Consider the following 20,969-nt stretch of genomic DNA (forward strand, 5'->3'; position numbering starts at 1 on the left):
CCGCCCAGCTTCGCCTTCCGCGACAGGTATACGGCCAGTTTAGCAGTAGCGGTTAGGAACCCGAATACAATAGATGTGGTTCCCTTTTTGGGAGGAAAGCCAAAGATGTAAGCTTTCAAAGAAAAGGTAACCCGCAATCTATGGGAAATAAAATTTAACCAATGAAACAAAGGAGAAAGTCTTTCACAATTAATGAAAGCATGAAACAAATCTTCCCTCACCGGACAAAAGGGGCAACAGCCTGAAATGGAGGGAAAAAACGAATGACAGCATTGGAAGGAACAATCCAGTGGGTCAAGCGCCACTGAAGGTCACCTGTTCTTTTAGAAATAAGTCCAGCATACATTGTATCCCATAAAGGCTCAGAGGGGGGACTGGGAGGCAAGAGTCCTTTCCACCGGGTAACCCCAGTTAGAGGTGGGTCCCCAAGAAGAAGTTTCACACAAGACCTATAAATACTCTTGCTGCTCATAGCATGGAAGGGGGGTGACCCTGCGCTCATGGGGGGCAGCTCGTTTGGGGTAAAAGCCACAACTAATTTTGGAACTGTGGGCTCAACCTCTGCGCCCTGGGTCCAATGTAGGCCTAGCTGGTGGCCCCTTCGGATCACCGCTCTTAGTATGTTCCCGATTTGCCTCCTGGACCGAACACCTGTTAGGTCCGCCAGCTCGTTCGCAGGCTTCCATCCCTGTCCAGAGTCGTGCCGGAGATGACACACTTTCAGGATGTTGGCCACTATAAAATGCTGGCAGAAGTCGCGACTCCTCGGGATATCGGGGAAAAGTGGGTTGAAAAATAAAGGCTCGTGTGCATACATGTTAGTGCCATACGAGTCTGTTTGGCGACTTATTGAAACGCCCTGCCAGGCATTCAAGAGGCTCTGATAAAAGACTGGAAGTAGAGATGTATCGACGTGTTGAAGGTTGGTCAGGAAAAGTTCCTGTCCGTATCCGAGCCTCCCAGCTCGTTGAAGAATGGAGCAGGCCAAGGGCTTTCCTGGTAGGTGTTCTGCATAAAGCAAGCGTTGGATGGAGCAGAGCCGGAAGGCCAACAGGCGGCATTTCACGTCGACTAGGCCATGACCACCCTCGGCCGAGGGACAACATATGGCGCTGGGGCAAAGCCAGTGGTAGCCTCCCCCCCAAAAAATCCACCAGTTTCCTCTGGATAGCTTGGAGCAAAACCTCCGGTGGTTGCAGGCAGATGAACCGGTGCCACAAAAGGGTCGTGACAAGGTTGTTGACAACTAGCACGCGACCCTTCTAGGAAAGTTGGGGTAGAGCTCTTTTCCATCGGCTGAAACGCCCATCTACCTGGTCAATGATCCTGTCCCAATTGTTCTGGGCATACTGAGGAGGACCGAGGAAGACGCCCAAATACTTGATGCCATCGTTTGCCCACACTAGCTCTGCAGGAAGGGGAGGTGGTGGTAATAACGGTGGCACAGGTAAGTCGTTTTTTGGAAAGGGGAACCACAGAGCCTTGCTTTTCCCCCAATTACACCTTAATGATGAGGCAAGGTTGAAGTCCGACAAACACTTTGCCATGGCGTCACTGTCGCATTTTTTTTTAATAATGACACATAGGTCGTCGGCATAAGTGGACAGGGTCAAAGGTGGGTGTCCTGGAGAAAGAACAAGTCCAGGGATATCTTTTCTGAGGGCGATTAAGAGAGGTTCCAAGGCGAGGGCAAATAATAGACCTGAAAGTGGACAACCTTGCCTTACCCCTCTCTGAACCTTTATGGGTGGGCAAAATTCGTTGTTAACTTTAATCAAGCTGGAGATGTTTGCATATAACAAAGCTATGTAGGCTCTAAAATTAGCACCGAGCCCGCAAGCTTGTAACACATGACACAAAAACTCATGATCAATGCTATCAAAGGCCTTTGCAAGGTCAAGAAACACCAATCCAAAATCCTCTTTGACACATTTACCAGTTAACAAATCTCTGATTAGGAATATGTTGTGGTAGATGGATCTGCCAGGGATGCCGCAACTTTGATCAGGTGACACCAGGTCCCCAATAACTGTCTTCAACCGGTTCGCAAGGACCTTGGAAAACAGTTTGTAATCCGTGCACAACAGAGATCGGACGCCAGTTTGACAGGTGTCGGAGATCGCCAGTCTTGGGTAGCAGGCAGAGTACTGCTCTTCTAAGACTGAGCGGTAATTCTCTGGATAAAAGGGACGCATCCAGAACATTGAGCAGCTCAGGGCCCAAAATGTCCCAGAATGCCAAAAAAAATTCGGCGGGTAGGCCATCGATGCCAGGGGCCTTTCCCGACTCCATCTCAGCAAGTGCACCGGTTAGCTCTGGAAGGGTAATTGGAGCATCCAGTTCCAGACGTTGGGCCTCAGCCACAGAAGGAAGATTAGAGGTCAAAACATTCATAATTTCGTGAGAAACTGTTTTGGCCTTGAAAAGATCAGAAAAGAAATCGATTACATTTAATCTTATATCACTTGGATTTGTTAGGATGTTCCCCCCTGGGTCCAAAACCGAAGATATAAGTCGTGCTGGTTTCTCTACAGTTTCTAGGTGAAAGAAAGACTTAGTTTGGGCATCTGAAACCTTTATATTCTGTATTCTTAGCCTGACCAGTGTGCCCGCTGCTTTTTCATGGATCAAATCCCTTAATTGGGCCTTCTTCTCGAATAGCAACCGATAGTTCTCTGGGTTGCTCTCATTGGCCAACTTGCCCTCTAACCTTAAGATGTCTGCTTCCCAGCACGAGCACGAGTAACATCGTGATATGTTTTAAATTGGTACAGTGTGAATTAAATTGTTGGCAAAATACTCGAATTTGGGCCTTTAGGTTGTCCCACCAAAGACTAATTGAGGAGAAAGAAGATTTTTTAGTACTCATTTCAGCCCAGAAATCACGAAAGGAGTCTGTAAATAAACTATCCTCTAAAAGTTTAACGTTAAACTTCCAGTAACTATTTCTGCATGTGGATCGAGGAAAAGAAAGATCTAAGGTTACCATATGGTGGTCTGAAAACAATGATGGAAAACAACCTGAAGAGACCACGACGTTCCTAAAGGGTACATTAATGTACCAGCGGTCGAGTCTTGCCGAAGACACCTGGCCATTGGCACATCGACACCAGGTATACTGGGCTATGTTGGGGTGATGCAATCGCCAAACATCCAGTAGACCGGCCGTCTTAAAGAAACGGGATAGGTCCGCATGGGACTCAGGGTGGGGTTCTGCAGAGTTTCTGTCCTTTGAAGGGTCAAAGGTGCAATTAAAGTTACCAGCAATGCACACACATTGGTCGAGATCAACTGATTTCAGGTGGTTTACCATGGAGGTGAAGAAGGCCTTTCGGTCCCTGCTCTCACTCGGTACGTACACATTTAAAATGGTGCAGCGGAAGTTTTGGTATACGTGCTGAAGGGAAATAAGCCGGCCTTTTATGACTTCCTGAAAATAGCAAGACTCAAAAGCTAGACCTGGCTTTAGAAAAAAACCAACCCCGGCAGATGAGGCTGACTGATTGCTAAAATAGCATTGTCCTTTGAAACTTTGGCACCAGTCATGTTCCACGTTAGGTGTGATGTGGGTCTCTTGCAGTAAAAGAACATTTGCCTTTTTACGATCAAACAAGTTTTTAACTTGGGCCTGACGGAGGTGACTTGCACCCCCACCATTCATATTTAAGGTCGCAAAGGAAATGTTTTTCATTCTGTGTTAATGAAATCGCCCTGTGCTTGGGAACACTCCGTACCTGCTCGAGTAACAAACTTTCTTAACCTGTGGAATTGAGATCTTGTCAGGTCAAAATCCTCATGCGCTTTGATTATTGACTTTGCGGTGCAAATTAATGCAGCCAAGTCAGGGAAATAGTCTTTAATGACAATGTTGCGGTGACGATACGTAAGGAATGTAAAAATGAGTTGAGGAGGTACCTCTGAGTGACCTGTCATCGCTTGTGACAGCTCGGTTGCCTCAATGTCATCCTCGGACTCAGACACATCAGATAACATGTCGTCAGGTTCTGGGGTATTACCCGCTGCCCCCGCGGTCTTGTCTGGAGGCACCTTCACAAGTTTCCCAAGGTGTTCCCGAGAGCACTCGTTAACACTTTGGTGGATATTTGTATCTGGGGTTGGAGCTTGGGTTGGAGATTTTTTTTTTTTTTTTTTTTTTGTATACAAGATCGAGGCTCGTGAAAGAGCTAACATTAATCACACAAAAAGACAAACCGACACACAAAACACAAAAAACAAGGGGAGCGGCAGACAAGATGGGGAGAGAGGGGGAAGGACACAAAAGAGAGGGGGAAGAGGGGGAAGGACACAAACACAACATTTGAGAGCAGGGACATCGGGAGGACTTGGGGGGAGGTGGGAGAGGATTAAAACATATGACCACTGCAAGGACTCTGGGGTGAATTACCGGGGGTAGAAAAGATCAAGGTTTTCGATGGGGGACGATAAGAGATGGTGGTGAACAGCTGTTTTAAAGACCTGGAGGGAGGAGTGGGATTGAAGGGAGTGGGGGAGTTTGTTCCAAAGGCGGGAGAAAAGGGGAATGAAAGAGTGAAGGTGAGCAGAGAGCCGAGACTTTGGCAGTTTAACCAGAGGGTTGCAGGCAGATCTTGTGCGACCTGAAGGAATATTGGGGGGACAGAGCACAGAGAGAGCTGGGGGAGCAAGGCCGGAGAGGAGTCGGTAGAAGACAGAAAGACCACCAACCTGCCTGCGGTGAGTGAGTGAAAGGCCCTCGACGTTGACTACATCGCAGGAGATTCCAATGATTCGGTGACGATACGTTTCGTCACCCAGCAAACCAGCAAATCCCAGCAAACTCAGATTTACCGGCCCCGTTTGTACAGTGGGAACGTTTATTGAATCCATAGTCTGCTCGGTATTCAAAGGGGGGACAAGCAGAAAAACATTTCCCAGCTCGGAAATGGTAGTAATTTCACTGGAGGTTTCGCACACGGAAACTTCCAGGTGAGAGGTACAAATTTTATTTTTCGGCTCATTTACATGACTAGGGCATGCCCGTACTATATATATATCTAAAAGTATATCCCCCCCCTCTATTTACATGCAATGGTTTGGTCCAAAGCGAACGGCTTGCGAGTACGGTGACAATCCCCCCCCCTCTATTTACATGAAATGGTTTGGTCCAAAGCGAACGGCTTGCGAGTACGGTGACAATCCCCCCCCCCCCCTCTATTTACATGAAATGGTTTGGTCCAAAGCGAACGGCTTGCGAGTACGGTGACAATCCCCCCCCTCTATTTACATGAAATGGTTTGGTCCAAAGCTAACGGCTTGCGGAGTTTGGTAAAGAAATCGCCATCGCGTGCACAAATGCGCAGGAAAGCGAATGAATCGCAAATTAGTTTTAATTAGTTTTAAAACATAGTTTAACGCCCGAGCGAGTTTAACGCAATCGCAAATCGCATCGCAAAGCGAAAGAATCGCAAATTAGTTTTAATTCGTTTTAAAACATAGTTTAACGCCAACATAGCGCCAACATAGTTTGCCGACGGGAAATAAATGAATACGCTCTCAAATGTGCCGTCCGAGGCAGAGTCTGTTCGCCACGTTCGGCACACGTGATAGCTCGCTGCTCTCTGATTGGTTGAATCGTTTTTTGGACATAGCTCGGTAACTACTTGTCCGATTAATATGAAACCTTGAAAAGGCACATCCTCGGGTCCCCAGCAATATACCTGGCAAGTTTAAAGTATATCGGACCCGTGGTTGTCGAGAAACAGCGGTCACAGACAAACATACAAACATACAAACATACAAACATACAAACATACAAACATACAAACATACACACAGAGATTACTGGAATTATAGATAGATGAGACTCGCTGGTATCGTTGGTAACGGTATTCATGTACTCAGTTAGTGAGGGAATGTCAGAGGGACACTCGGACACATGTGCACCGGGAATGGTGCCGCTTATGACCGCCTTCTTTGCAGCACCAGCGAAACTGCTTGGCACTGGTGCTCTTCGCTTTTTAGAATACACTATGGATTCTTCGTTCATGGGTTCGGGAAAGGGGGCAATGCTAGTTGTGTCAGTCACATCGGTGGATGTCATCACATTGGAATCGGAAAGCACCGGTGTGTCAGACGACTCAGTCGTGGTGTCAGAAGGTACGGTCGGTGTGTCAGAAGGTACGGTCGGGGTGTCAGAAGGTGCGGTCGGGGTGTCATAAGGTACGATCGGGGGGTCAAAGGGTACGGTCGGGGTGTCAGAAGGTACGGTCGGAGTGCCAGAAGGTACGGTCGGGGTGTCTGAAGGTGCGGTCGGGGCATCCAAAGGTGCGGTCAGGGTGTCAGAGGATACGGTCCGGGTGACGGAAGGTACGGTAGGGGTGACAGGAGATACGGTCCGGGTGACGGAAGGTACGGTAGGGGTAACAGGAGATACGGTCCGGGTGTCAGCGAGCACGGTCGGGGTGGCAGAAGGCGCGGCGGGGGGATTGGCCTTTTTACAATCCCTTTCGTTATGTCCCGGTTCACCACACTTCGGACAAGAGGCCTTAGGACAGAATCTTTTAACGTGTCCGAATTCTCCACAATTAAAGCATGTTAAGGAGGCTGAGGAAGCATACATGTGGTATTCCCGATCGTCCAACGATACTTTGAAGGATATGTTTAAACCTGTATCGGCTCCGCGATCCGGGAGAATCATGTACACTTGCCTCCTAAAGCTCATTACGTGTTTGACACGATCGCTGCGACACCCGAGCGGAATCATTGAGATTCGGGAGACAATTTTACCATAACGAGACAGAACGGATAGGAGTTTCTCGCCTGGCATAAACGGTGGAACGTTGGATATTGTTATCTTGGTAGCTGGCGTATCCATAGGGGATACCGTCATATAATGACCCCCTTTTATGGTTAGACCGGTACTATTACAACGTCATGAACGAACTTTTCTTCTGACACGAAGACAACAAATTTCTGTTTCATTCGTGATGCCGCTCGAACATTACCGTCTCCTATGATGGATCCCACGGCCAGGATAATGTCCTCAGTAGGAGCTCCTTCAGGCGGAACACATGCGAATGCATGCTTCCGTGTTAAATTTTCGAACGCCTCGTAACGAGAGCGTGTATTCGCCATACCAGCGAATTTACCCCCCCCCCCCCTCCTTGTCCGAACCGGACAAGAAGGTATCAAACCTAAATAATCGACCTAAAGTAAATAATTAACGTGCATTATAAGCACAAAAATGGCGTACAAAGCGACGTCAAAGCCAGTAGGCCGCACCCAAAATGGGCCCGCTCTCAAACCTCTCTCTCTCGAAGACAAAGGTGCAGAACGGATGAAAACACAATGCCGAAGCATACAGGATGGAAAAGGAGAGGGAGGGGGGCAGGGGAGGGCAGGAGAGGGGGAAAAAACTCACAACAGACTCACCAAAACACAGAGCAGTTGCTCACAGCCGCCATGACGCCATGCCCAACACAAACGGCCTGCAGGGGGCGAGAGAGAGAGAGAGAGAGAAAGAGAAAGAGAGAGAGAGAAAGAAAGAAAGAAAGAAAGAAAGAAAGAAAGAAGAAAAAAAGTGCAGAGAGAGAGAAAAGTGCAGAGAGAGTGAGGAAGAGAGTTTTTGATAAAGATAGCAACCCCACCTCCAGGACGAGGCTCAGGTCTATCATACCGGAGGGAGGGAGCAACCCGGGAGAGATATTAAGGAAGGACTAGAAACACTAGAAACTACAAACACATAGTATACACATACACAGCAAAAATAAAACTCAACTTTGATAGACATGGACGAGCTCAGACAACACAACCTCAATCGGGGAACCAGAAGAAAAAGAGGCATTTTTAGTCTTCTGGGTCTTTTTGATCCTCTGATTATTTTGGGTCCTCGAAGTCTTTTGGATCCTCAGCCTTTTGGGTTCTCAGAGTCTTTTGGGTCCTTGGTCTTTTGGTTCCTTGGTCTTTTGGTTCATCCATCTTTTGGGTCCTTGGGGTCTTTTGGGTCCTCAGGGTATTTTGGGTCCTCTGGGTCTTTTTGATCGTTTAAGGCTTTTGGTTCCTCAGTCTTTTGGGACATCGGGTTCTTTTGGGCCATCGGGGTCTTTTGGGTCATTGGGGTCTTTTGAGTGTTTTCGGTCTTCGGGGTCCCCAGAGTCTTTCAGGTCCTTGGGGTCTTTTGGATCCTTAGGGTCTTTTGGGTATTTTGCATCCTCTGGATCTTTTGAGTGTGAGGAGTCTTTTGTGTCTTTTGACCATAATGAATACACAGTCGTGTTAAAAGTTTGGCCTTAAAAACCCTACTCAAATCGTCCTTATGAAGGGGGACAGACATCAGACATTTGTTCAAATGTACAAACGCACACTGTGTTTTATATGGTATTTTATATGGTAGATTGCATTAGATTGACGTAAAGTCTGTAATGGAGTGTAGGGCATGGCTAAGTCTGAGTTTATCTTTAAATTTGAATTTATATTTTACTCATTACAACATATGTTATACAATGTAAAGTCCAAAACATATTCACGAATTACATGTAAAAAAATAACAACTTCAATTCATTAGGAAAACATGATTAGGCCTATTCTGATTTAATTTTGCATAAAAGTGTCTTAGAATGTGCTAATTGAAGGTTAAAATTACAAAATGTAACCACCGTGGAAGGAGGACACCTCCCCCCCCCAGACCATCTCCCCTCGGCCGCTTCGCTCCCTTGCACCACAGATCATTTCCATCCTACCGCTGTTTGTTCTCTCAATGTTGGCAACTACGACACGGGTTGGTGCAGGGTAGGCCTCCTTCTGTGCCAAAGATCCTTGTGTGTGCACGCAATGTGTTTCAAGCTCTGCGAGCCAAATCTGACAATTCTAGGTGCCCCTGTTGTTGATTTATTCTGCCAACTAACATACAAAGACGTCTTGATGCATTATGAGCAGAGCAGAGACAGGAAGCACGCTTGATGGAGGTGCTGACCCATGCCATTATGTTTCTCCTCTAAGTCATGGTTGCTTGGTCAATTTCACTTAAAGTTTGCAAATGTGCTCGGGCCACCCATGGGCAGGTCATGTGCGCAAAATGAATTTAATTTTGCCCCCTACTATATATTCATATTTGTGTAGATTTGTTGGTACTTTTAAATTTTTTTATCACTTCTGTCTAAAAAAAAAAAACCTACACCCTGTAGTAATGCTAAATTCCAGTGAAAGGTCATCATACTAAAATATAAAACTGCCAATTCATTATTATCAGTGTATGTGCATAAAAATACGTTCTGACTTCAGCTTAAAACGACTGTCAATCCTGTTATAGTACATCAAATCACAAAACAAACATGACTTCTCCAAAGAGAAACATAATGATGTGAGTCAGCACCTCCCTGAAGTGCAATCCAGTTATACCATGAATTAACACTAACATAGCGGAGATGACTGAACTGCGTACGTAAAACATCATCGTTCATTTCAACTTATCTTACCACGTCGCTCACTCGGCCACATCATATAAAGACATGTGTGAACACCGTGGGGTCGCACCACAGCTCTCACTCAAACTATCACCCATCGCTAGCAAATTCCACCTGTTGCTTCGCTGAATATGGATGAGGGAACTTCTTCTTCTTCTTCTTCCTCCTCGTTTTAAGTTTTATGGCATTTTCAGAGCTGCGAGGCTCTATATACGTCACACGCCCAGACATAGTGAATGGAGGAGCCTTTAGCTAATCGATAATACTATATTGATTTCCGGCTCTCTTTATAAAATCTCAAAACCGCCTTTCAGAGTCGGGAATGCTTCTGGTTCAAATGGCTGAAAGTGTTCGGCAGATTCGATATGTCAATCCCCACCTCTTTCATACTTTAAGATAGACTCCATCTGGTTCCCTCATATGGAGGGAATTTTAAAAACAGGTGGTTCAAATCTTTGGGTTTCCTCCAAGTATCGCAGGTCCCAGTAGAGTGACACCCTATCCTATGGAGGTATGAATTAAGACAACAGTGCAGAAGGAGTTATAAGAATACACTTAGTTATAAGATTCGTTATTTTCTTACAATTTTCAGATTTCTCTTCAAATTTAGACACTTATTTAGTCCATCGGATCCGATCCTTAAATCCAAGGCCAGATTTCTATAATATACTTTAATTAGTCAGTGTTTATAACATTGTGATTCCAAAGCAAGGCATTTTTTTAGCAGGCCGAACAATATGGCGGCTTAAGAACCCAGTGATGTGGCAGAAGGCAGACGAAGATGGTGTGCCACCATTTTCGTAAGGTTTTTTAATTATTATTTTTTGTGATGGGCACCTCCTAAATTATCTTCAAAAGGGGTGTTTAAATGTACTCAAACACTCAGTTTTCACTTATGCACTCCTTTGGAGTTCCCTTAATATGCTTACAAAGTTTTGGCCTGATCAGTTTCATGGTTTTGGAGTTATGGAAGACACACACACACACACACAAACACACACACACACACACACACACACACACACACACACACACACACACACACACACACACACACACACACACACACACACATGAATATATAACAGGCAGCTCCCCACTCCACCAGAATTAAATCCCCTACAACTCCTGTTGCACATTCTTCCTCTTCCTCTGAACTCCACACTGCAAGAAAAGAAATTATTTCTCACAAAAATGCATATATTTCATGTACAATGCATCTGTTATAACGAAGATCTTCATTAATTAAATTAGCGTGACTCAGCGCGCTATATGCGTCGTTTCAGAGGGGTAGGCATCTTTGACCATTTCAGTGTCTTTTGGGTCTTCATGGTGTTTTGGGTCTTCAGGGCCATTTGGGTCTTCAGGGTCTTTTGGATCCTCTGGGCCTTTAAGGGTATTTTGGGTCTTTGAGGTGTTTTTGGGTCTTCAGAGTCTTTGGTGCCTTCAGAGGCTTTTGGGTCTTCAGTGTCTTTTGGGTCTGCGGGGTCTTCAGGGGCTTTTTGGGTCTTTGGGGTCTTTTGGGTCTTCGGGGTCTTTTGGGTATTTTTGGTCTTCTGGGTCTTTTGGGTCTTCGGGGTCTTTTGGGTCTTTGGGGTATTTTTGGTCTTCGGGGTTTTTTGGGTCTTCGGGGTCTTTTGGATCTTCGGGGACTTTTGGGTCTTCGGGGTCTTTTTGGTCTTCGGGGTCTTTTTGGTCTTCCGGGTCTTTTTGGTCTTCGGGGTCTTTTTGGTCTTCGGGGTCTTTTTGGTCTTTGGGGTCTTTTTGGTCTTTGGGGTCTTTTTGGTCTTCAGGGTGTTTTGGGTCTTCGGGGTGTTTTGGGTCTTCGGGGTGTTTTGGGTCTTCGGGGTGTTTTGGGTCTTCGGGGTGTTTTGGGTCTTCGGGGTGTTTTGGGTCTTCGGGGTGTTTTGGGTCTTCGGGGTGTTTTGGGTCTTCGGGGTGTTTTGGGTCTTCGGGGTGTTTTGGGTCCTCGGGGTGTTTTGGGTCTTCGGGGTGTTTTGGGTCCTCGGGGTGTTTTGGGTCCTCGGGGTGTTTTGGGTCCTCGGGGTCTTTTGGGACCTCGAGGTGTTTTGGGTCCTCGGGGTGTTTTGGGACCTCGGGGTGTTTTGGGACCTCGGGGTGTTTTGGGACCTCGGGGTGTTTTGGGACCTCGGGGTGTTTTGGGACCTCGGGGTGTTTTGGGACCTCGGGGTGTTTTGGGACCTCGGGGTGTTTTGGGTCCTCGGGGTGTTTTGGGTCCTCGGGGTGTTTTGGGTCCTCGGGGTGTTTTGGGTCCTCGGGGTGTTTTGGGTCCTCGGGGTGTTTTGGGTCCTCGGGGTGTTTTGGGTTTTCGGGTATTCAGGGTCTTTTTGAGCCTCAGGGCCTGGAAGTGTCTTTGGGATCTTTGGGGGTATGTTGGGTCTTTGAGGGTCTTCAGGGTATTATGGGTCTTTGGGGGTCTTCAGGGTATTTTGGGTCTTCAGGGGGTCTTGGTGGTCTGAAGGGTCTTGGGGGAATTAAAGGGTTGTCAAAGGTCTGAGTGGTCTCAGCAGACTTAACGCAATTAAGAGGGTTAATTAAGAGGGTGGTAATTTTATTAGAAGAAGAGGAACAAGACGTTTTCGTCGCATATAAACATACATACATAGCGAAGCATATACGTTTGCTCTATTATAATAAGATGCACCCATTATCACATCACTAGTTGTAACAAAGATCCTCATTGGTTATAACTATGATCGGTTTCTGGTCATTTATTATTTCTCAACGATTTGTTAGCTATAATCTGGCAACTTTGTATGAGGGTTGATCAGTAATTATCTGGCCTGACATAGAAGCAGGAAAATATATGATAATGGTGATTGTTTATTTAAAGGATTAAAATATTTTAAGATGTCCAAGTTAAAAAACAAAATATATAAAAAAACAATCATTTAATATAGCTGTTTAAACATGTATAAAAAGAAGCGATTTGTTGGTTGAAGTCCTGAAATTAGTGATATCAACCTTGTAATATTTTTTACATCATTAAAATGCATGTCTCTTTTTTCTGGAAATTTAAACGATATATTCTGTAAAGCTGTTCATTATTAAATGAACTTCTTACATGATAAAAGGCATTCACTGTTCAAACAAGTGAATCCTCTTGGATTGCGCTGAGGTTCGGGCATGGAATTTCGAGCCTCGATCATGGTTCGAGCCTCGATCTTGTATACAAAAATAATAATAATAATAATAATAAGAACCTTGGGCCGAATCTCGCGCTTCACCAGTGCGCGTGCGCGAATTTACGTCACGTCGGCAGCGAGAAGGGGTTCCCCAACACGAACCAATCAGGAACTGCCACGTCACACTTATATGATCTCAGAATTCCTGTGACAGGAATTCGCGTTACACTGGCTGGAAGTCATTCGCTAGAGGCGCTTCCTCAGCGCTAATAATACAGTAATTCACTGCTCAAATAATACAGTAATTCACTGCTCAAATAATACAGGAATTCACTGTTCAAATAATACAGTAATTCACTGTTCAAATAATACAGTAATTCACTGTTAAAATAATACAGTAATTCACTCTTCAAATAATACAGTAATTCACTGTTCAAATAATACAGTAATTCACTGTTCAAATAATACAGTAATTAACTGTTCAAATAATACAGTAATTCACTGTTCAAATAATACAGTAATTCACTGTTCAAATAATACAGTAATTCACTGTTCAAATAATACAGTAATTCACTGTTCAAATAATACAGTAATTCACTGTTCAAATAATACAGTAATTCACTGCTCAAATAATGCAGTAATTCACTGTTCAAATAATACAGTAATTCCCTGTTCAAATAATACAGTAATTCACTGTTCAAATAATACAGTAATCCACTGTTCAAATAATACAGTAATTCACTGCTCAAATAATACAGTAATTCACTGTTCAAATAATACAGTAATTCACTGTTCAAATAATACAGTAATTCACTGCTCAAATAATACAGTAATTCACTGCTCAAATAATACAGTAATTCACTGCTCAAATAATACAGTAATTCACTGTTCAAATAATACAGTAATTCACTGTTCAAATAATACAGTAATTCACTGCTCAAATAATACAGTGATTCACTGTTCAAATAATACAGTGATTCACTGTTCAAATAATACAGTGATTCACTGTTCAAATAATACAGTAATTCACTGTTCAAATAATACAGTGATTCACTGTTCAAATAATACAGTGATTCACTGTTCAAATAATACAGTAATTCACTGTTCAAATAATACAGTAATTCACTGTTCAAATAATACAGTAATTCACTGTTCAAATAATACAGTAATTCACTGTTCAAATAATACAGGAATTCACTGTTCAAATAATACAGTAATTCACTGCTCAAATAATACAGGAATTCACTGTTCAAATAATACAGTAATTCACTGCTCAAATAATAGCCGGCGAAGCCGGTGTCGTCACTAAACGCGTACGTATTATGTCGAAAACCAGATTATGCTGTATCCCTTGGCTTGAGAATTCCGAAGCGCAATGGAGGCCGCCATCTTGCGGATGCGGAAGTATGCATAACAAATTGAAAAAAGTTCAATCGGAGTTTGTTTCACCCGTCTTTTTTGATTCACAATCTTATGCACCTCTAATTTGTAATTAAAATACTTTAAGATCATCCTCGTTCCCGGGCCCTGGTTATCTTCAACGGAAATCGTCACCAAACACCGGAACCAATGAGATTCGAGCATTTGAAAAAATATTTCAAAAAAGCTTTTTAGCACATTTCGGAAGCTGAAATATTCAAATATTCTGAAAGTCTGAAGGGATAGTTTTTGAAGACAGAAATTGTCTGAAATTGAAAGACTGAAAAATTGAAAATTTTTTGAAATTTTGATTGAAAGACTGAAAATTTAAAATTTAAAGATTTTCTTGAAGATTGAATTTGAAAACTGATTGAAAATGAAATGAAAATGAAATGAAATGAAATGAAATGAAAATGAAAATGAAAATTTGAAAGAAATTGAAAAAAAAAAAAACTTTTGAAAAAAAAAACAAAAAACATTGATTTGAAAATTGAAAAAAAATTGAAAGATTGAAAGACTGAAAAAGTCAAATATTCTAAAATTGAGGAAGAATTATTTTTTAGAAATCTCGCGGCCGTAGGGGATAGTTTTTCACGGTCGGAAATATCCGAAGTTGAGACGGAATTCACCGAATTAATCAAGAAGGAAATTTTATAAATTTTTGTCTCATCCAGAATGCAAATGGTGTCATTTTGAACGAGGTACGGTACCGACTACACGTACCTACTACCAACTCCCTAACCTACTGATGCCATCGTGATGGGTAAAATAGTGGCAAGAGGCTTTGGCTTCGCCGGCTCATTGCGGCTTTGCAGTCGGGTGCTAGTAATAGCCGGCGAAGCCAGTGTTGTCAATGAACGCGTACGTATTATGTTGAAAACCTGATTATGCCTTGGCTCGAGAATTCCGAAGCGCAGTGGAGGCCGCCATCTTGCGGATGCGGAAGTATGCATAACAAATTTAAAACGTTCATTAGGAGTTTCTTTCACCCATCATTGTTTGATTCACAATCTTATGCACCTCCAATGTATTATTAAAATACTTTAAGACCAACATCGGCCCGCACGGGCCTGGTTATCTTCAACGAAACGCGTCACCAAACACCGGACCCAATGAGAGTCGAGCATTTGAAAAAATATTTCTAAAATGAAATCACTCAATGGTGGCCGCCATCGACCGGATGCGGAAGTTTGCATAAAACAATTGCGAAAGAGTTCAATAGGAGTTTGTTTCACCCGTCGTTCTTTGATTCACAATCTAATGAACCTCTAATTAGTAATTAAAATACGTTAAGACAAACCTCGTTATCTTCAACGAAAATCGTCATCAAACACCAGAACGAATGAGATTCGAGCATTTGAAAAAATATTTTTTTAAAGCTTATTACGTGTTTCGGAGGGTGAAAACGGCGTCAAATATTCTAACATTGACGAAGAATTATTTTTTAGAAATCTCGCGGCCGTATGGGATAGTTTTTCACGGCCAGAAATACGGTATAAGCGGTTTACATATTTAGTTTAGAAATACGGATAGTTTTTCACGGCCGGAAATATCCGAAGTCGAGATGGAATTCACCGAATTAATCACTGCAAGCTAACTTCTTCTGGTGGAGGAAGCCGCAGTGCCCGGAGAGAACCAGTCCTGACAGCGACTGAAGTTAGAAGACGACACACATCCTGTGAAAACGTATGTTAAGCCCAGTTAAAATTTCTTAAAGTAGGCCTGAAGCGAGCATATCGTATAGTTGCTTCCTTAAGCTTCTTGTGACATTTATTGTATGCAGGTATTGGGGAGGACTGTCTGCTCTTCTCTTTTACCAAGTCTTACCAGGTACGGTACCTACTACACCTACCTACTACCAACTACCTACCTACCTACTACCTACTACCAACTACCTAACCTACTGATGTCATGGTGATGGGTAAAATAGTGGCAAGAGGCTTTGGCTTCGCCGGCTCATTGCGGCTTTGCAGTCGGTACTAGTACAGTAATTCACTGCTCAAATAATACAGTAATTCACTGTTCAAATAATACAGTAATTCACTGCTCAAATAATGCAGTCATTCACTGTTCAAATAATACAGTAATTCACTGTTCAAATAATACAGTAATTCACTGTTCAAATAATGCAGTAATTCACTGCTCAAATAATACAGTAATTCACTGCTCAAATAATACAGTAAAATGCATGGTAAAGAGATGGAGGCATTTATACCATGTTTAGGCGCAGCGAAAGAGCCAGCACGGACCCCAAGGCAAACAACCTCGGGGCCCCCACCCCCATCCTTTCTCTCTTTTATAACTTTTTAAGGAACTTTCTTTCATGAAAAACTTTAAAAAAAAACAAATGGTTACTTTTATTTCGCCGTATAATCGAAAAATAAAGGAGATAACGGGACGTTTGGACCGATCGAGTCAATTCGCACCCTCGACTGTTGAACACGATTTCTCCATCAGATTGGCAAAAAATACGTGAGAAAGATGGTTAACACTTTTTTGGGGGCAAAGAGGATACAAACCCATTTATTTGTAACGCACATTCCTGGTTAATAACCATTTTTCTGTAAAGTTTGAAACTACCATCAATAACAGCGGTAAATGTTGTTTCATTCCCGGCAAGAAAGCAAAATGAGCTTCTGAGTTTAAATGTAACGATGAGGAAATGAGGCTGATCAGGGGTTTCACTATCGGCTGCTCTTTAAAAAAAATGACAGGATAGGCTCGGGCCTCTCAACGGATCCCGGACCCCAAGGCAACGACCCCTCCCCCGACCCCCGACCCCCCCCCCCCCCATCTCGACGCCCCTAACCATGTTATAATCCCCCATACAAACTTATATGATCACTAGTTATCAATTATAGTCATCGATACACTCTCGGTTCTAACCACCTACATTTAATCATTTAAACTGTCATTCACCAAGTTAAGTCACGAATAGAAATGGTTTTGTTGAGACATGTCCAAAGAAATTTGAACAGAAATCGGTTTCTGACTTGGAGAGCCCAACTTTGTATCTTAATATGTAAAGATTGCCTTCCATTATTGGAGAATTGAATAAATGGGAGAATTGGAGAATTGAATATGGGGAATAATGGGAAGAATTGAATATGGTGAATAATGGGAAGAATTGAATATGGTGAATAATGGGGAGAATTGAATATGGGGAATAATGGGGAGAATTGAATATGGTGAATAATGGGGAGAATTGAATATGGGGAATAATGGGAAGAATTGAATATGGTGAATAATGGGGAGAATTGAATATGGTGAATAATGGGAAGAATTGAATATGGTGAATAATGGGGAGAATTGAATATGGGGAATAATGGGGAGAATTGAATATGGGGAATAATGGGGAGAATTGAATATGGTGAATAATGGGGAGAATTGAATATGGGGAATAATGGGGAGAATTGAATATGGGGAATAATGGGGAGAATTGAATATGGGGAATAATGGGGAGAATTGAATATGGGGAATAATGGGGAGAATTGAATATGGTGAATAATGGGGAGAATTGAATATGGGGAATAATGGGGAGAATTGAATATGGGGAATAATGGGGAGAATTGAATATGGGGAATAATGGGGAGAATTGAATATGGGGAATAATGGGGAGAATTGAATATGGGGAATAATGGGGAGAATTGAATATGGGGAATAATGGGGAGAATTGAATATGGGGAATAATGGGGAGAATTGAATATGGGGAATAATGGGGAGAATTGAATATGGGGAATAATGGGGAGAATTGAATATGGGGAATAATGGGGAGAATTGAATATGGGGAATAATGGGGAGAATTGAATATGGGGAATAATGGGGAGAATTGAATATGGGGAATAATGGGGAGAATTGAATATGGGGAATAATGGGGAGAATTGAATATGGGGAATAATGGGGAGAATTGAATATGGGGAATAATGGGGAGAATTGAATATGGGGAATAATGGGGAGAATTGAATATGGGGAATAATGGGGAGAATTGAATATGGGGCATAATGGGGAGAATTGAATATGGGGAATAATGGGGAGAATTGAATATGGGGAATAATGGGGAGAATTGAATGTGGGGAATAATGGGGAGAATTGAATATGGTGAATAATGGGGAGAATTGAATATGGGGAATAATGGGGAGAATTGAATATGGGGAATAATGGGGAGAATTGAATATGGGGAATAATGGGGAGAATTGAATATGGGGAATAATGGGGAGAATTGAATATGGTGAATAATGGGGAGAATTGAATATGGGGAATAATGGGGAGAATTGAATATGGGGAATAATGGGGAGAATTGAATATGGGGAATAATGGGGAGAATTGAATATGGGGAATAATGGGGAGAATTGAATATGGGGAATAATGCGGAGAATTGAATATGGGGAATAATGGGGAGAATTGAATATGGGGAATAATGGGGAGAATTGAATATGGGGAATAATGGGGAGAATTGAATATGGGGAATAATGGGGAGAATTGAATATGGGGAATAATGGGGAGAATTGAATATGGGGAATAATGCGGAGAATTGAATATGGGGAATAATGGGGAGAATTGAATATGGGGAATAATGGGGAGAATTGAATATGGGGAATAATGGGGAGAATTGAATATGGGGAATAATGGGGAGAATTGAATATGGGGAATAATGGGGAGAATTGAATATGGGGAATAATGGGGAGAATTGAATATGGGGAATAATGGGGAGAATTGAATATGGGGAATAATGGGGAGAATTGAATATGGGGAATAATGGGGAGAATTGAATTGTATTTACTTCAATAATAATTATTCCATTTTCTTTTGTCATTGGTTCAACTTAACCCACAATGAACCTGCAGTGAAAAATGTACTCTCGTATTGTGAGAGACACACGGCACCTTAAACATGCAACACAGAGGGAGAACGGCATGAAATACAATTATTTTGGATTTTATAATTAATACTACTATAATTTATTTAAACTTCCACCTTTGAGCATAGAGTGTAAATAAGGATTGAGAATTTGGTTAAAGAACACCTCGGTATATACATATTTTCAATCATCGGCAATCATATTTTTAATCGATCAAACACACACACACAAACACACACACACATCCGCCCCACCCCCTCCATACGCACACCTCAACCCCCCCCCCCCACACACACACATAACCACCCCCCCCCACCCACACACACACACAGACCTCCACACACACGCACATCCACACATCCACACACACACAGATATTCTCCCTCCCCCCACACGCACACCCCTCCACACATACACACACACACACATAAAGGTGGATACTTTGAGACATGGGAGGGCTCCGTTTCACCTTCTGAAACCCACATATGGAGATAACAACCAACGACACACACAGATACACACATACATACATACATACACACATACACACAGACACTTCCCTGAACCGAGTAGTAAACTCGTCAATATTGGTAAACCAACGACTGAAACAGCTCCAAGAGAATTGCTTGATTTATGATTTTTCAAAGTAAAGATTTACCTGGACCTGTAGTGTTTTGCACAATGAGTAATCCACACACAGAAGGATCACACCGACATGGTAATCGGTAGTAAGGTATAATATTGTGTAATTATCGAGATGATGTCATTCAAAAGCATTTGCTACCATACCACGTGCTCTTTTTCAGCTTCCACAAGGTCCTCAACAAATAAGAAAATGACGAATGTCAGCAAAGAGAATGTGTCAGTGAATGAAGGAGCTTCTCTTACACTGCCTTGTGCTGCTCCTGATGCCGATTCGAGGATGCACCCGATGTGCTGGAGAAGGTGCGATGAGGTTGAGGTCATGGCTCTGGTAAAGGCACCGAGAGTTGAAGGACCTTGCGAGCTCACGGGGAGGACATCGGGGTGAAGAGCTGGAGGTTCTGCAGAGGTTGAGATGATTCCACGTGAGGAACTTTGCTGGAGGTTTGGTGCAGACTGTGAGGAGATGGTGATTGGCATTATATGGGTACATGGTGTAATGGGCCAGGCCCGACTGCAATACCACGTCAGCGTCACTACACCAACGCGTAAGTGAAGTTATTTTGCAATTTTACACATGTTCTTTACGTTACGTTTTCCATTCCCCCAATATTGCAATTCTCATATAAAAACTGCCCACACCACGTGTGACGTTACATTCCACCCACATAGTCGGAAAATCTGTAACCACTGTGCGGTTGGATGTCTTTCCAAACCGAGGAAAATGACGTTTTCGGCAAGTATCATAATAAAGAAAAAGCACTAACTAAACAGGTGTTAACTTCTGCTCGGGAATCATTTAACAACACATTCGCTTCCTTCCATGGGTTGGTCGGATAGCCTAGGCCCTCGATGTATGCACACTCACTTATGAGCTGTCTCGCCTGAGTTTGAATGTCCTCTCAGTTATAATTGTCGTTCCTCACATTTGTAGTGCTTTGCACACCACAGGAAATCGTCACAACTTAAGTTAACGTCACAGGCTTATTATGGTATTTGAATCAGTTACATCGAGTATAAAACGGGTTTATTCTACTGATGGGAATAACTTTGGCCAATTCACCATCACCAGATTGAAACGTGTTAGGTTACGTAATTGTGTGTGGTGCTGTTGAGCGAGTTAGCCGAAGCACAACTATTCTAACCTATTTGTTTAGGCCACATTTTGCCCAAACAGTCTTTAGTCAGAAAATCCAAAGTTTATTAGCCCTTGTTGGACTTGGTCCAAAACGGGGGTTTTACGGATTGGGTCTCGTACGTGAGTTCGCAACCATATGTCTGACAAGTATGGACCGATTTTGTTCGTACTTGGCACATACATGATGGTACACGTATGCGCATCGTTTTGTTTCACGATCTGATCAAAGATGGCCGACTGGCAGCCATTTTAGTTGTAAAAAAACCCGATGTTGAACACGTCCTCAACCATTTCTCGAACATGCATTTACCGATCTTGTTCAAATT

The 20,969-nt window shown here is 43.0% G+C and overlaps 1 protein-coding gene across 7 annotated transcripts in view; it reads left to right on the top strand.

Annotated features, from left to right (window-relative positions):
• LOC144892936 (uncharacterized) overlaps positions 1-20,969 on the top strand; it is a 50,353-nt gene that overhangs the window by 14,868 nt on the left and 14,516 nt on the right. For 4 of the 7 annotated variants that reach the window (XM_078781693.1, XM_078781694.1, XM_078781691.1 and 1 more), the window contains one exon: positions 19,670-20,053. In XM_078781693.1, the coding sequence (XP_078637819.1) occupies positions 19,921-20,053 (133 nt within the window). In that variant the 5' untranslated portion in view covers positions 19,670-19,920. Of the gene's footprint in view, positions 1-15,788; positions 15,836-19,669; positions 20,054-20,969 lie in introns of those variants that run through there. The other 3 variants (XM_078781696.1, XM_078781692.1, XM_078781697.1) reach the window with 2 other exon arrangements.

The sequence above is a fragment of the Myxine glutinosa genome, chromosome 7 (genome assembly GCF_964187855.1).
Source record: "Myxine glutinosa chromosome 7, kmMyxGlut1.1, whole genome shotgun sequence".
Taxonomy (NCBI): domain Eukaryota; kingdom Metazoa; phylum Chordata; class Myxini; order Myxiniformes; family Myxinidae; genus Myxine; species Myxine glutinosa.